Here is a 13,795-nt window from a genome sequence, read left to right as displayed (position 1 = left end):
GTGGGGGCAGAGGAGAGCTACTTACCTTAGTCAGGAAGCAGAAAGAAGAAGACAAAAGCAGAGCCAGAGATGAGATTCAGTCCTCACGGTCACACCCACCACGATTCACTCCTTTCTATTTGGGCCCATGTCTTCAGTGACTGTCACCTCCCAATAATCCCATCGTGAGTCCATGGAACTCACCTACCAGAAGTCACAGCTTTCATGACCCAAGCGCCTTGCAAATGTCCCATGTGTGAACGCAAAAGAATTCTGAGGGAAATCTTAGATCCAAACCATAATGACTACTTCAGAAACACGATGATCAAAAAGATCAAAGGTAAGAAACGCTGGTGAACATGAAGGGTGGAAAAAAAGGAGCCCTTGTCAGCTGTTGGCAGGAATGTAAATTAGTACAGCCATGGTGGAAAACAGTATGGAGGATCCTCAAAAGATTGCAAGCATGCTTCTGGTATATCCAGCAATCCCACCTCGTGGGTGCACATCTGACGGAAATGAAATCAGCACCTCAAAGACACAGCTACACTCTCAAATGGATAGACGCTCTGTTCACAGTAGCCAAGAAATAGAAAACTGACTGATGTGTCCACCAGCTGGGAACTTCAGGAAGGACACATGGTATGCACACAGGACGGAATGCTACACAGCCGTGACAGGCGAAACCCTGGCGCTCATGACAATGGACATGGAACTTGATCACTGTGGCAGGTAAAGGAAACCAGGCAGAGGAAGACAAGTTTCACATGACCCCACTCCTAAGTGGAATCGGGGAAAGCTGCCCTCAGGGAAGCAGAGTGGAATACTGGTGACCAAAAACTGCGGACAATGCTGTGGCAGGCACCTAGTGACGCTCACCTGACCACAACTGTGCCTCAGGACCATGAATTTCTGCATTACTGCACAGTAGGGTGACTACACATAATGGCACTGTTTTGTTCATTTTGGACAACTAGAAGAAAGGAGTCTGAAGTTTTCATCATAAAGATACACTAAGTGTCACAGACAGGCATGCAGCCCCATTTAAACATTGTGCAGCACACCCACAGACGGAAACTCCCACAAGTACAGAAAGTTTCTGTGATTTTAGGTATCCATTAAAAATGCATTTTTAAACAATGACCTTGCTGAGATGAAAATGGATCATGTAAATGAAAACTCTCAGCGGGGCCATCCCTGTGATTCTGCCCCTGAGGCCAGGGCCCAGGTGGCCGGCTGGGGAGCAGTGCCACATCTTCCTGTCAGGGAGGCTGGGACAAGACAGCACTGAGAGAGAGAAAATGGCTCTTCCAGTTCCGGCCAATGCAGCTACAGCATAGGAGCAGTGCTGGTTTCTCAGCATGGCCCCAAATGCAAGGCCACGCAGGTCAGGTGTAAATGGTCCTGGCCAGGACGGGCAGCACTGGAGAGCAAAGAAGCTGATTTTCCACCCACTGCCGGTGTGAGCAGAGGCCAGGGCGGAAGCTGCTTCCTGAAGTCTCCTCTGAGCGTTAATCAACCGATTAGAGACAGCTAAGCCTGTGGCCACCATTCAAAGCAAGGGCCTGCACTCGCCCGCACTGTCCTGCACTGACAGCTATCCCTGAAGAAGGCACAGAGGCAACACAGAGAACAGTTATGCCAGTCCCATCTTCATGCAACATCTCCCCCAGTGCAGGCATTTCTGCCATGTTTTGCAGAGAAAATCATGGAGCATCCAAAGGATCAAATTAGCTCCCAATGATCTGAGGCCGCCAGTATGGGATCAGCTCCGCAGCCAGGTCCCAGCTGGGCTCCAGCTTAGCAGCTTCCGCTCAGGGCTGCTTCTCTGTGGGTCTTGCCGTGTTTCTGGCACAAAGCCAGACCAGATTGCTCCCCAGCAGAGCCCCAAATAGCTGGTGCCATTTACTTGGCATATGTAGGGACAGTCCTAATGGAGTTCAGAAAAGAAACTGCCTTTGTGCAAGGACATTCTGACACAAAGTAGTCCGGCCAAGGAGATTTTAAAAAAGAAAAAGAGAAGTTCAGGTTGGAACAGAGGAAAGCCATGAGGGTCCCTTAAAGACACCGGGCCCCTTGGCTCACCCGCACCTGTCTCTGGTCTGCAGTCCAGATTTCTTGCACATAGGCTTTTTGGAACTCTAGGCCTAGGAACATTGGAAGTTTCCAGACTAATGGGAGGTGGAATGAAGAGGCTGATGCTACACAAAACCCTTGACAAGAGGGACCTTGACATCATCACGGTTCACGGACTTGCCAGCCCGGACAAGTGCTTCGCAGCCCAAGAGGCACTTGAGAAAAGTAACCTCTGCTGGTGTGGGAACCTGAGCCCATGGGAAATGTCCTGTCATGTTTTCAAGTTGATTATTTAGCAAAAGGTGACTTAGGTCATATCTGCTATACTTTTCACACACACACGTGCACACACACACACACACACGCATACACAAATGCAGGAACCCATGAGAATTTGTGTAAATATACTACAGAGGGCGGGGTGGAGGGCTGTTTTAGGAAATCGGTTTCTTTGACTTCCTTTCATGTCTTTGATGCTGCTGATAGCGAAACTGACCACAGCTAGCGGTAGCTTTCAGTCTCCTAATTGTATCTAAGGAACAAACTCCTGAGGAACCAGGGCAAAGAGCAGCTCAGTGTAGCAAGCGTGAACTTTAACAAGAGCCGAGTTGCCTTTCCTTTTTTCATTCTTTTTCTTTTTTGAGATGGAGTCTCACTGTGTATTTTAGGCTAGCCTTGAACTCATTTATGGTAGCCCAGGCCGGCCTTGAACTCGCAGTGATCCTCCTGCTTCAGCTGAGCTGCCTTTCAAGGGAAGTGTTGCCTACAGTTAGCATCATCCAGCTCTGCTCTCTGGGAGCCCACATCTCCCTCCACACCCTGATTTCTGGGCTCACTGGGGACACACGGGGTCCCCACTCAGCTCTCCCTTCAAAAGAGAACTTGCTCCATTCACATGCAGAGCTGCAGGCTGCTGACCTGGCCTGGGCAGCTGTTTCCCCTCTGGGTTCACCTTGGCCATGTCCTTTGAAGGAAGCCCAGGCAGAACAGAGCTGAGCAGGGCGCAGGACTCCCTGGGGGAGCATTGGGCCAGCCTGCATGATGGGCCTCCCCGTTTGGCCCCTTTTAGCTTTCAAAGGCATTGGTCCCCAGAGCTCTCTTCTGCAGCAAATCTGCCTCAGCGTTAGGCCTCTGGAGGAAAAGACACGACCTATTTATTCTCCATTTCCACTTCAAAAACCTCTAGTCACACTTCTGTAGAAAAGCCCTGAGACTTCTGATACAAACAGCATTTCCCAGCGCACATAAGGAGACGGAGACGGACAGATGAAGCGGCGCCTTCCCCCGAGGTGCCTGGCCTCTGAATAGTTCTCAAGACAACCAAGCTCAGCTTCCTCCCTTCTTTCCCTCCCCTCAGGCTTTGCCATCTAGCACCCACCAGCCAGGGCTGAGCGGTCTCCTTTGCCCACCTCCCTGCCCCCAGGTGACACAGGGAGAGTTCTCACTGGAGACTGGGGAGGAAAGCTCTTCTGTTCCGTGCCCCTTTTCTCTACCATGCTGTGGCCTTCACTGCCGTGAGGAGGGACAGGTTTCCAGTGTGGAGAGCAGTGACACCTTCAGTGGAGCCGGGCTTCAGAACCGAGCCTTATACACGGTCTAGTGAAAGGGGAGACGCAGAGTGTTTCTGAGCTTACAGCAGCGGGTCATGAGACAAGGGCTTAGTGGCTTCTCTGAGACGAAGAATTGAGACACTCAGCCCCCAAGGCAGTGACGGGCACTTTGAGACTGAAGACAGTGCATTGGCTCTTTGTTTTGTTGTAGGTTGCTTATGAATTGTTTTAATTTACAAAGTTCATGGAACAAATGTAGACTACTAGGCAGAGATCAGTGCCAGCATCAAATACGTAAATAACATGAACGACAAAGCCTGGATTCCTGGTCTCATTTGAGCTGAGTCTAGACAGCTTGGATCGCTGATGAGGAGAGAAAACACGGGATACCTTGACTTTGGCTGTACATCCGGAAAGTCGAAAAATTCCTTCAGATTCCAGACCAGACTCTTCAACTTTCTCAAAAAACTGCAAAACAAGGCAATAAGGACAAAGTAAGTACCTCTGCCCGATCACAGACGCCCGGAATAACATCGAGGCAAAATCCCAAGCCTGCTTTCCTGCCAGGATTCGAATGTCTTGTTAAATGCTCACGGATGCCCTACAAGGTCAGCAGTATCCGCCCACATGCAAATGAGCACAAGAGACTTAGCTTCCCCGAGATCCACCCTGTGCCAGGTTAACATGCTGCCTCGTAACCATGTTAATTGTCAACCTCGACACCTCTGTGCAGACTGACCAGCGGGGAGGAGTCTGAATCTACCACCATGAGCTGCGCCCCCTCTGGATGGTGGTGACCGATGAGCTCGTTTCATCCTGGCAATAACCCTATAAATAGGTCCTGTTATTATCCCCACTCTACTGCTGGGCACACTGAGGCACAGTAAGACTAAACACTGGCGTGACTTCCACATTGCTATGGTCTTAAGGAGCACTCCCATTGCCAGTGATGACAGCTCACACGGGCGGAGCGAGGGACGTGACATGAATCCATGAAGATTTACTTTAGTGCTCTCCGAGCACCCCGTCTGCTTCCACTGGCTGAGTTCCCTGTTGCATTCTTACACCTACAAAGCAGCTTACCTCTGTGCACTGAACCTTAGATTTTCATAGATTTTCTCAAAATTGACTTTATGACGGGGACCAAAGGTAAAATTCTGGTTTTAATCCAAAGAAGGGAAGAAAGTCTCAGAGCTGTGTGGGTTGAGGACCTGGACACATGCCCAGCATCCTCTGCCTACCCCGGCTCTTCAGAAGGAGGAAGGGGATGGCCCTGACCTGGGGCGCCCTGGCTGAAGAGATGGGATATTTATCATGTGAGAGGGCAGTGGGGGGGGTGGTTCAGCAAGCCCAGGGTGGCCCTGGTTACAGGGCTGCCACCATATCCTCTGGCTGTCTGGTTTTCACCCTGCTGCTCTCGTCACCAGATCTGAGGGACAGCTTAGCTCGAGGTGTTTACTGCCAGCAGAATACAGGAACACAGAATAGGGGTTGGTGGGAGTAAAGCTGCTGTATGTTTTCTCCATTTGTATTTTTATAGAGCATGTAAAAACTCGTGCTGGATTTTAGTGAGATCCGTTTGGGTTGCTAACTTGAGCCACCCCGGGATGGCTCTACTGGAAAGTGCACACAGTTATAAGGCACAGATCAGGTTAAGCAGCGTGGCTGGGAAATTGTGTGTGCCCTGTCAATCTCAGACAGCTGTCAGTCATGCCAGATGCACATGCAGCACAGCTTTGGAGCCCTGTGCAGGACCCTTGGGGTCTGTCACAAAGGAAGGGCATAAAGCACACTGGCCACTGACCTTTTGGCCGCTGTCTTGTCTTTGTGGTGGCCTGCTCTGCGCCCAGAGCACATTTTCTCTTCTTCCTGGGCCTGCGTCATGAAAACATAGCCTAACAGGAAACCAGCTGCCCAGCCCCCAAAGCCACAGAGACCATCATAAGGGACACTCCAGACACATCACTGAAAAGCTCTGTTCCACCAAAGTTCTAGCTCTAACCTCTATCTGCCTGTCATAACCGAAAAATAACCAGGACAAGCAGAGTTTTAGATTTTATTTACCTTTGCCTGGAAAACTCAGGAAATAATTACATAGCCATTTTAAAAAAATTTAGTCTAGGATATAAGTCAACAAATACACAATCCATAAATACATCGTTAACAGTTAAGGTCTGTCTTTAGCCAAACCAATGGTGAACGCATGGAAAAACACAACACTCAAGCACAGATGAGTCTGAAAAAGTACTGGAAGAACAAAGAAGCCAGTGGTCCTCCACCTCTTCTGTCTGGTCACTCCTGTCTGGTCACTTGGTTCCTTCCTGTGGCACTTATGCCCATCAGAGCCCTGTCACTGCCCCAGGGTGACCCAGTTCAGTGACTCTGTCAGAGCTAGTGCCATGCTTTTTGGATACTCAGCCTCCAAAATTGTGATTGAAATAAATTTGTTTTCTTACAAAGAGTCAGCTTCGGGGATTCTGTTACAGTCATGCCAGGCAGACTAAAAAGAAATCCAAGCGGCCTAAGTACTTGTGACTATTGTGCAGATGCAGAGGGTGAAGCTGAAACTCACCCTTGGCCTGGATCTGAACGGGACTACAGCACATTCAAATGGAAAGGCAAATTCATCTGTGTACCGAGTCCACGCAAGGTACCGAGTCCACGCAGCGGTGCTAGGGGCTCCCCATTTGTTGTGGTCTACTCACTTTCTGTAGCACAAGGGGGACTTTGACTGCAGGGTCTTTCTTATGGTCGTTGTCCAGGAGCACAGTAAGCGGGACTCCGAAGATCCCAGTGTCTTCATTTGGGAGAATCAAGGGAGAAAGAGAAAAGAATCAGAAAAGTGACTCTTTCATGCCAGTGTGCCAGGGTCAAAGCGGGAAACGATCAGTCCTCTCAGTTACCTCGTCCTTTGACTTTCTCTGTTTTGCTTCTTTTCAGCTGAATTCCAAAGGCATCAAAAAAGGCGGTCAATTCGATCAGAGAGAGATGGCGGATCTTCTTCATGTCCTCAGGGGACAGGTCTCCCGCTTCGGTGAGCCCAAATCTGGTCTTCTGGACAATAAATTTCTAAAACACAAAAGGAAGATATTGGGGTTTGATGGCCAAGGAAAATTGTTGTATCTTCATTCAGTGCCAGCGGGACATTTTACATCTACAGAACTGTTACAGTTTATGTCTAGATGCTCCCCCAGTCTCATGTGCATTTAGGTGGGGCTTTGGGAAGCAATCGGATCATAGGAGTGTGGCACTCACCATGGATTAGTAGACTGATGAGTTTACAGCTAACTGTGACCCTGGGAAGCATGGTGGGAGGAGGAAGGCCATTGGGGCAATGGCCTGGAAAGGTCTGTCACCTCCTCCCTTGATCTCTCTGCTTCCTGCTTCCATGCCATGGGGCTGTTTCTCCACTGCCAAGCTGCCTTGCCTTTGGGTCAGCTCATTATGGATTAGAATCTACAAACTGGGAGTCAAAATAAACCTCTCCTCTTTTAATTTGTGAGTGTCAGGCAAACTGTCCCAACAATGAAGAAAGTAACTAAGACAATGGCAAAACATGATATTTGCAAAAACACTCAAGAATCATGCTGGGTCACAGAGATACTATTGGTGCCTTGGAATTGCCTGCTGACTTCACCATCACAGTTGTGGAAACTGCTTTCTCAGAAGGGATATCCTGCCCCGTCAAAGAGCAGAAGGGCTGAGCATCATGGGGATTTGGCACAAGTTCCCAATCTGGGTGACACACGGGCACACCTATGAGATGACATGCCTAGGTCTTGCCTACAGGAGCTGTGGGCGGTCTTAGTAAAGGTGGTTCCTCCCCTTAAATCAGGGTTTGCACATTCCACAACTACATACTTTACAAGACTTTTAGTAACCTCCCATGGTCTGGATTACCCATGCTCACTGAGACAGCACTTAGTCTACCTTAAAAACTAGACTAGATTCCAAATTCTTAAAAAAGCAAAATATATTCAAACCACAAATAATCTTATTAACCTTCTGAAGACAACAATACTATAATATCTTCTTCCATTTCCACACAAAGAAATCAAATGTACTAAAAGACTCATGAAAATAATCTAGAAGCATTGAGGATAATCTAAGGGGCCAGTAAAAGATGATTCTCATAACATCCAGAAGGCTTTTTCTTCTCAGAGAACTGAACATTGAAAGGTATGCTGAAGCAATCGAAAACACTCATAGCTTTAAAACACATCCTCCACGAGGGTTCCCTAAGTTGGAGATGACCTGGGGACCCCACACCTTCTGCCAATGCTTGGAAGCTCAAGGGCTTAAAAGGAAGACAGCACAGTGCAGCTTGTACTATTCCACGCTCTTCATTACCTTCCAATGCTCCTGAGACCGTAAGAACCGTTTCACCCATTGCGCAGGTGTTGCATGCTAAGCCTGGCTGAGTCCTTTCCACGAGGTGGACCAGCACTCCTGTGGTCAGGCCTCAGGAGGAGGCAGCTTTGATGAGATAACTTTCCTGCACAGCTCTCTAAAGAGATCTATAAGAGGGGCTGCTCCTGACACCAGTCTCTAGGGCTTCCCTCTCTGTCCTAGAACACCACTCTGCCATCCAATGTGGGGGCTTCTTGGGGACCAGACACATGACTAAGCCTCTCAGGTCCTCAGTTTTTCTCATCTGTAAAAGGGAGTAATCACCAGGGTCCCCCTGCAGCTAGAGATTCTGGTTCCACATCAGGTGGGAGCACAATGCTCAATGAGTCTTCCTTAATCTCTCTCTCTCTCCCCCATATCAGAGTGGCTGAGTGGGAATAGGCTGGGCTGTCAATAGACCTTTCCTGAGGAATCACTCTTTTAGCTCTGAAATAACCCGAGCCCTGTGCATGCAGCCTGCAGCTCTGATCAGCAGAGAATGCACAGATCTCCAGGTCAGGAATTCTGCAAATATGTGTTTATTCAATGAGCAGCAAATGGATGGGTGTCACCTCATCCTGGGTCAGGCTTCTGGGACACAATATTCAGACAAACAGAAAGAGGTTTTCAGGATAACAGGGTGCCTGTCTTTTGGTGACACCAGCTCTTGGTTCTCCTGAGTTTTTAACATCTGTTCTCTGAATGCTTGATTCTAGGACTATGAGATACACACAATCAGTGCCTGCACCGACCCACGAGTGAGTGTAAGAACACTCACCAACAGGCTGAAACCCCACCTCTATGCTATGGTGAGGAACTACATGGCCCACGTCTTGAAGGCTGCTCCCTAGTCTGTGGAGCTATGGAGAGCTGGTGGGACCTTTAGGAGGTGATGCTTAGTGAAAGGAAGTGAGGTAACTGGGGGCGTGACCTTGCTGGAGACGCTAGGATGCAGGCCTTTCCAGCTTCGCATTTCACTCCCTGCCCACCATGCAGCAAGCGGCTTGTTCCACATGTGCTCTGCCATGAGAGGCTCCTGCCCAAACATTGCAGGTCAGCTGACCACGCTGCAACCTCACTAAGTGTGAGCCAAAATACATCTTTCCTCTTACTGGGCTGATTTATCTCAGGAGTTTTCCAAAGCAATGGAAAACTGACTTTCACAGATCCAGTCTGTGAAAGAAGATTCAATAATTTCAGTTCACAGCTTCTCAACACAGGTCTGCTAGGTACAGCTTGTTGTTGTGGCTTGGCATAACTGATGCCATCCTGAGCCCTGCATTTACCTAATGCCCTGTATTTGACTCAGGAAAATGGAGAATTACAGGGTGCAAGTCCCATGAGAAAAGCAGAATGAGCTGTATCCACAGGAGAAAAATTAACCTGCTCAACAAAAGAAGCAGTATACAGGTGTCAACCAAAAATTAATGTAAGATCCTAGCTAAATTGTTTCCAACAGGATGTCTTTTGTGATTCTCTCTTTCAAAAACTCTGTAACTTTCCAGTTGGGGGCCACTTGTTTGGACCCTGAACTGGGAGGTGTGTGTGTGTGTGTGTAAACCAGTGGTCCTGAGCTCAGACAATAAATTTCAAATTTATCAGTTTGGCTGCTTGGATTCCTATATTGTTGTTCATGAACCCATCTCAGCTAAGTGGGTGCACCCACCCTATAGCACCCACAATGGCAGCTGGCAGTGCTCACACCCAGCCTCCTACCCCTTTGGTGCTGACAGTTTCTGTTTTTGAGTGTTTAAGTCCTCAGTTTGGCCCATGGAGAAGTTCCAGAAAGTTACTGGAATAACCACAAAGGGTTTCACTTACAGTTAAAGCATAGTCTTCTTTCTTAATTTCTGATTTCTTCAATTTATTTCTTTTTGGAGCCTCTGTAACCATTTCTGAGTACGACACTTCAAAGGACAGCTCTTCAGCCTCTGTTGAAATGTTCTTTTCTGGACAGTCATTGCCTCAAAAAACAAAGATGCAGGGTATCTAATATGCCACTCAACCAACACCACTTATCACAAAACAGCCACAGAAGACCACAAGGTGACCCCCAACACAAAAGATGTTTACATCAAATAAAAGCATCTGCTCCCCCAGGCATGCAGTGAAGAAGGACGCAGTGAAATCCAACTTGACGTGGATTTCCAATCTATCATTATCCAAACCAATCTTCCATTCACTCTGAGTTTTTAAATGTTAGCTTTTTATGTCTTGGAAAGTTTGCCGCTGAGAACTGTTTAGAGCCAAAGCCCCTAACCAGGTCTTCTATATATTCTTATATTATTAATTAAACTCCATTAGACTCGGTGACATTGCTCTTGGGGGCCAAGAGAAAGGGAGGGGAGGTTCCCGCTAACATTGCTCTCTGCTTTAATTCTCTTGTGTTTCTTCCCCACAACTATGGAATATTTGCCTCTCAAAATCCCATAAATTCGACTTAGACACCCCTCTGAGTTTTCCAGGTGAGCCCGTGGGAAGAGCTGTAACTAAATATTCCTCAGGATACACATCAGGAGAAGCGAGCAGGACCCGTCATGCCCCCAGCAGGGCTTCTCTCCAGCCAGTCCAAAAGTTAACTCAGCAGAGGACACCTCTGACCCAAAGCAAAGGAGCCCCATCCTCTGCTTCTGACTTTGGTTGGTATTTTGTTCTACTGTGGGGCAAAACTGCTCATGCAGGATAAATAATTACTCCTATTTTCAGGTTTCACTAGTACACGTTTGCAGCACACAATGATTACACGTACTGCAGGAAGCTTGTGCAGGTACAGAGCACTCTCAGTTCCTTTTATGTCTGCTCTCCCTCCTCTCCCTCCTCCATCTCGAGATCCTCTTCTCATTTGCAAAAGTGCTAGCCCCTTATTTTTTATTATCTAGCTTTCATTTTCCTCTTTACATTATTTATATGTTAGGTTTCTGATATTAGAGAAACCATTCAGTATTTAAGTTTGTGTGTCTGATTATTTCACTTAACATTCTGTTCTCAAGGTGCCTCCATTTTCCTATAAATGGCTCAGATTTACCCTTCTTTATGGCTGAGCAGTACTCCATTGTGTTTATACATCACCTTTTCTGTATTACTCAAAAAACCCTAAAAATTTTTCATATTTGATTACAGAAAGAACTCCTTCTCTTTTGCCCCTCCTATGAAAACTATATGAGGAAATAGGAAAAAAGGAACAAATAGAAAAATTAAAAGATTTAATTCATTTTACATTAAAAGTTGGGTGAACAAATTAAGAAGACAACAGATTTAAGAGGTCTGAACTAACTGAAAATGCAGTAAGTGGACAAGGAAGAATTCATACAATGGCAAAAGCAGAGGTGTACTTCTTGTTGCACAGAGAGCTGCCCTAAGAGATGAACGGGCATTCCTAAGCAGCACTGTCTAACGCCTAAGGGACCTAGAGACCTTCTTTGTAGACCAGAGACTGCACAGGTTGGGCTCGAAACCACAGGGCCAGCGCACAGGGCACGACTGGGGCCGCATCGCGTTAGAGCAGCATGTACGTGACAGGGGATAACTTCCGGCAAGTCTCCTCTCTGCTTTCCTATTTCCTGGTGGCAACTCCTTTGAGATACAATTCGTACACTATGCTATTTACTGTTTAATCTGAAGTATACAAATCAGTGCTTTTGGTTGACTTGAGCTGGCTGACACTGAGACCATCATGGAGCTCAGGGACTCTCCACCGGCCTGACCTCTGGTGTCTGAAGCAGGTGCTGACTGCAGGGACATTGAAGATGGGTGCACAGGTGAGTGCCCAAACACAGAAGTGTGGCTTCCAGGATCTCTCTCTCTCTCACAGTGCAGGTGAGACCCCTTTCTGGGCCCTCCACCTGTCCAGCAAGGGGCTGGCCCTTGCTGGCCTGTCCCTTGTAAGCTGCTGGGAGCAGAGCCAGCAGCTGACAGCTTCTCCCTTGTGCAGGACCGGGATGGAGGGCAGGGACGCCTTTCAGTCTGGCTTCATTAACGTTCTCGTGTGACACACTCAGGTGTCCGCGTGAATGACAAAAATGAGTGCTGGACACCACAGCATCATGATGGGGAAAAAAACACACTTATGGGTAACTTTTAGAAGCTGACTCCTGGAAGTCAGAAGGGTGGTCACGGGTGGTGGTTGGGTGTCCTAAATCCCATTTAGACAGGAGGAAGCAAGTCTGGGGTCCTACTGCACAGCAGGGTTTCCATGACAACGATAATGGACAATATAATTCAGATGTGGGGAAAAGGTGTGACAGGCCTTGCCGTGAAGCAGTGACACACAGGACAGAGAGGTCTAAGCTGATGTGAGCATCACACAGTGTCTGCCGGTGTCGTGCCCACACACGTGTACCACACGCATGTGTGTAAGTTGATGTGTTTGTGCATCAGCTTAAAATACCTTAAAATACACAATATAAAAGACACCATGTTGGGTCCCAGGACAGCACCCAGGGGACACAGCTCAGTCTCAAGCTGATGGCACTGCACTCACCACTCAGTGGGCTTGGAACCGTCTGTCTGGACTCTGAAGCGCCGTTGGCGTGGACCGGGATGTCCGAGATGGCCTCAAGTATAGACTGCCAAGCAAGAGGAGGCGAGCACAGAGTTACCAGCATGCAGTCTGACTTCCAGTACAGCATGCATGGGTTCTGTTCATAAGAAACCTGTTTCTTAATTTCACAGGTGGCCTGTGTTGATTTCCTCTGTTTCTGCATTCAGTTTAGACTTGGACAGCTCACCAAGGGTTCTCCAAAGGGAGCTCCATCAGGATCCATCAGTGCTTAAATATTTTTTGGTATTCATTTGCTAAGTTGTACAAATTACACTGCTTGATATATAACCTGATAAGTGTATCAGTTGTTAAGCTTGATGTAGATCGTCTTAATTATATCAACATTACCATCGTCCCTCAGTACAAAGTGCTGAGTGATAACAATGAACAAAAATAATCTTTCCTAATTTAGTTCCCTCTCTTAATTATTTTTCAAGTCTCCTCTATGGAATCCTGCCCACGCACTGAACGTTCTGCACTTGTATCAGCAGCCGAGCATTTCTGGGGAGAGTTCTGTGCGTGACTCTGGATGAATGCCAGTTAAAAAAAAATTTACACAGAAATCACACCAAAATTTTTACAGGTAAATTCCACCAACTTTAATGTGGGATTTGTCTGTGAATAGGTGTGATGAAGAAATCTATGATCCTATCAAGAATCTTTTATATGCTGTTCACATATTAAATCTGTTCATTTCCCCTTTAGTGCTTGCTGTGGTTTCTTTTATTCTCATATTGATTTAGCAATCACTGAACACCTGCTTCATGACATATCTTTTACCCTGTGCTACAAATTGCATTAAGGGAGTCTCAAATTTAGAGCCTCATGTTCTCTTTATTCCTATTTTACTTCAAAGGAGATGATGCTCCTTTAACTGATTAAACAGCATAAATAGATAGCCAGTGATGATACGTGGACAGGCAAATACTGCAATGAGAGGAAGAAGAAACAAACAGTGCTGGGGCCACATTGCTCATGGTCAGCTCAGCTGGACTTTTCATAGCTCTGCTGACGCTGGAGGATCAAGATTCCCCAAGGTCATAGCCCCAATCTGAAATGACCTCCAGACCCTGTGTGTGATCCCTCAGGCATAGACTAGAAGTTTGGTGCTACTGGAGTTGGTGGAACGATTAAGCATGGGGCCCAAGGGAGATGTATCTTGTTGGGCTGTGTCCGTGGAGGGTGCACTGGGACCCCTCACCAATGATTCCTATTTTCTTTGTTTCCTATTGCCCTGAGGTGAGCAGCCTGCCCTATCTTGCGT

At 47.4% G+C, this 13,795-nt stretch overlaps 1 protein-coding gene across 3 annotated transcripts in view; it reads right to left on the bottom strand.

The window, feature by feature from the left end:
- Window positions 1-13,795, bottom strand: part of Arhgap28 (Rho GTPase activating protein 28) — a 167,957-nt gene that overhangs the window by 36,235 nt on the left and 117,927 nt on the right. For all 3 annotated transcript variants that reach the window (XM_003464441.4, XM_013146688.3, XM_013146689.3), the window contains 5 exons: window positions 12,472-12,556; window positions 9,813-9,955; window positions 6,506-6,671; window positions 6,308-6,399; window positions 3,993-4,070 (listed from right to left, as the gene is read on the bottom strand). In XM_003464441.4, coding sequence (XP_003464489.1) covers window positions 3,993-4,070; window positions 6,308-6,399; window positions 6,506-6,671; window positions 9,813-9,955; window positions 12,472-12,556 — 564 coding nt within the window. The remainder of the gene's footprint in view (window positions 1-3,992; window positions 4,071-6,307; window positions 6,400-6,505; window positions 6,672-9,812; window positions 9,956-12,471; window positions 12,557-13,795) is intronic.

Source organism: Cavia porcellus, unplaced genomic scaffold (genome assembly GCF_034190915.1).
Source record: "Cavia porcellus strain 051 isolate PalLab524CR breed Dunkin Hartley unplaced genomic scaffold, mCavPor4.1 scaffold_20, whole genome shotgun sequence".
In the NCBI taxonomy this organism is placed as follows: Eukaryota; Metazoa; Chordata; class Mammalia; order Rodentia; family Caviidae; genus Cavia; species Cavia porcellus.
This window is presented reverse-complemented; position numbering and strand designations above follow the sequence as displayed.